The sequence below is a fragment of the Corapipo altera genome, unplaced genomic scaffold, assembly GCF_003945725.1.
Source record: "Corapipo altera isolate COAL_440 unplaced genomic scaffold, ASM394572v1 59551, whole genome shotgun sequence".
Classification (NCBI taxonomy): Eukaryota; Metazoa; Chordata; class Aves; order Passeriformes; family Pipridae; genus Corapipo; species Corapipo altera.
The window spans coordinates 1-3,153 of NW_020888173.1; the positions used below are offsets into that span (position 1 = coordinate 1).

At 66.7% G+C, this 3,153-nt stretch overlaps 1 protein-coding gene across 1 annotated transcript; it reads right to left on the reverse strand.

Moving 5' to 3' along the window:
• Positions 1 to 603: 603 nt before the first annotated feature.
• LOC113941881 (voltage-dependent L-type calcium channel subunit alpha-1D-like) lies at positions 604 to 2,528 on the reverse strand (the record flags this gene model as incomplete). Its single annotated transcript, XM_027633019.1, has 3 exons — positions 604 to 799; positions 882 to 1,009; positions 2,369 to 2,528. Coding segments are annotated over 3 exons (484 nt in total), but the record flags the coding sequence as incomplete, so codon positions are not given.
• Between the last annotated feature and the right edge of the window lie 625 nt (positions 2,529 to 3,153).

Below are 3,153 nucleotides of genomic sequence, written 5' to 3' on the forward strand. Positions count from 1 at the left end.
TTGGGGGGTCAGGGGGCTCCAGGGGGGTCAGGGGACTCCTGGGGTGGTCAGGGAGCTCCCGGGGGTCCGGGGGGGTCAGGGGGCTCCAGGGGGGGTCACGGGCCTCCCGGGGGGGTCAGGAGGTTCCCAGGGGGGTCAGGGGGCTCCAAGGGGGTATCAGGGGACTCCCGGGGGGGTCAAGAGGGGTCAGGGGGCTCCCAGGGGGGATCAGGGGGCTCCCAGGGGGGGTCAGGGGACTCCTGGGGGGGTCAGGGTGGGGGGCTCAGACCTCACTCACCCTCGGGCGGGGGGATGACCTCGTCCAGCAGCTTTGGCTTCGTCCTTTTCCAGATCTTCTTGACCACGGCCCGGAGCTCTTTGTTGGCCACATCCAGGTTCCCTGGAGGGACACGAGGGACAGCAGTGACCATCACCCCGTGACCATCACCCCGTGACCGTCACCCCGTGACCGTCACCCCCCACTGTCACCCCCCACAGTCCCCCGGGACCCCCCTGGGCCCCCCCCAAGCTCCCAACCTTCCGTCTTGATCTTGAGGGAGGTGCGGACCAGCGCGAAGAGCGTCGCGTTGAAGGTGACGGTCCCGTCCGAGTTAAGGGGCATGTTCATGGCCACCAGGCGCTGGGGGGGGGACCAGGGAGGGTAAACTCGGGTGCCCCCCACCCGGGACCACCCCAGGGCCCCCCACGGGAGCCCCCCCAGACCTTGCAGGCCACGCGGTGGGGGCAGAGCTTCCCGAAGCCCAGTGGGGGTTGGATCCGGCGCAGCAGCGTCACCACGTCCAGGTGCTTGATGCGGCCCCTGGGGGGGTCGGGGGTCAGGGGTCGGGGGTCACGGGGGGTCAGGGGGGTCACAGGGGGGTCACGGGGGGGCGGTGACACACTTGGCAGCCGGGTCGTACTCGGACCACACGCGCTTGAACTCGTCCAGGTGGTGCGGGCCCAGGATGGACCAGTCCCGCGTCAGGTAATCGAAGTTGTCCATGATGACGGCCACGAACAGGTTGATGATCTGGGGGGCAAAGGGGGGCTCCTGAGGGGCGGGGCTGGGGGGCAGGGCAGGGGTATGGGGCAGGGCTGTGGGGCAGGGCTGGGGGGCAGGGCTGAGGTATGGGGCAGTGGTGCCATGGGGCAGTGGTGCCATGGGGCAGTGGTGCTGTGGGGCAGTGGTGCTGTGGGGCAGTGGTGCCATGGGGCAGTGCCAGGGTGTAGCAGTGGGGCAGTGGTACCGTGGGGCAGTGGTGCCATAGTGCAGTGGTGCCGTGGGGCAGTGGTACTGTAGGGCAGTGGTGCCATGGGGCAGTGCCCAGGTGTGGCAGCAGTGCCGTGGGGCAGCAGTGCCGTGGGGCAGTGCCCGGGTGTGGCAGTGGGGCAGTGGTGCTGTGGGGCAGTGGTGCCGTGGGGCAGCAGTGCCATGGGGCAGTGCCAGGGTGTGGCAGTGGGGCAGTGGGGCCGTGGGGCAGTGCCAGGGTGTGGCAGTGCCCAGGTGTGGCAGCAGTGCCATGGGGCAGTGCCCGGGTGTGGGGCAGCCCGGGCTCTCACCAGGAAGGCGCAGAGCATGAAGAAGCTGATGAAATAAGTGATGCCATGGGGCAGTGGTGCCATGGGGCAGTGCCAGGGTGTGGCAGTTGTGCCATGGGGCAGTGTCAGGCTGTGGCAGTGGGTCAGTGTCACCGTGGGGCAGTGCCCGGGTGTGGCAGCAGTGCTGTGGGGCAGTGTCAGGGTGTGGCAGTGGTGCCATGGGGCAGTGCCAGGCTGTGGAGCAGCCCGGGCTCTCACCAGGAATGCGCAGAGCATGAAGAAGCTGATGAAATAAGCGACGCCGTGGGGCAGCAGTGCCATGGGGCAGTGTCACAGTGGGGTAGTGGTGCCATGGGGCAGTGCCAGAGTGTGCCATGTGGCAGTGGTGCCGTGGGGCAGTGCCCGGGTGTGGCAGTGGTGCCGTGGGGCAGTGGTGCCGTGGGGCAGTGCCAGGGTGTGGCAGTGGGGCAGTGTCACAGTGGGGCAGTGTCAGGGTGTGGCAGTGGGGCAGTGTCACAGTGGGGCAGTGTCACAGTGGGGCAGTTGTGCCATGGGGCAGTGCCAGGCTGTGGCAGCAGCCCGGGCTCTCACCAGGAATGCGCAGAGCATGAAGAAGCTGATGAAATAAGCGATGCTGTGGGGCAGTGTCACAGTGGGGCAGTGTCACAGTGGGGCAGTGTCACAGTGGGGCAGTGCCAGGGTGTGGCAGTTGTGTCATGGGGCAGTGGTGCCATGGGGCAGTGTCAGGGTGTGCCATGGGGCAGTGCCAGGGTGTGCCATGGGGCAGTGTCACAGTGGGGCAGTGGTGCCGTGGGGCAGTGCCAGGCTGTGGAGCAGCCCGGGCTCTCACCAGGAATGCGCAGAGCATGAAGAAGCTGATGAAATAAGCGATGGCGAAGTTGCTGCCGCAGGTAAATTCCTCCCCCGGCTCCGCGTCCGACTCGGGGTCGCAGCGTTTGCCCGGCAGGCTGGCCAGCATGATCTCCTGCCACGCCTCACCTGTGGCACACCTGAACACCCCAGGTACACCTGAACCCCCCAGGTACACCTGAACCACCTGAACCCCCCAGGATTGGCCAGCATGATCTCCTGCCACACCTCACCTGTGGCACACCTGAACCCCCCAGGTACACCTGAACCCCCCAGGTACACCTGAACCACCTGAACCCCCCAGGATTGGCCAGCATGATCTCCTGCCACACCTCACCTGTGGCACACCTGAACCCCCCAGGTACACCTGAACCCCCCAGGTACACCTGAACCACCTGAACCCCCCAGGATTGGCCAGCATGATCTCCTGCCACACCTCACCTGTGGCACACCTGAACCCCCCAGGTACACCTGAACCCCCCAGGTACACCTGAACCACCTGAACCCCACAGGTACACCTGGACCACCTGGACACCCCCAGGTACACCTGAACCACCTGGACACCCCACAGGCACACCTGAACCCACAGGTACACCTGAACCCCCCAGGCTGGTCAGCATGATCTCCTGCCACACCTCCCCCGTGGCACACCTGAACCCACAGGGCACACCTGAACCCACAGGGCACACAGGTACCCCCATGACACACCTGAACCCACAGGGCACACAGGTACCCCCATGACACACCTGAACCCACAGGGCACAC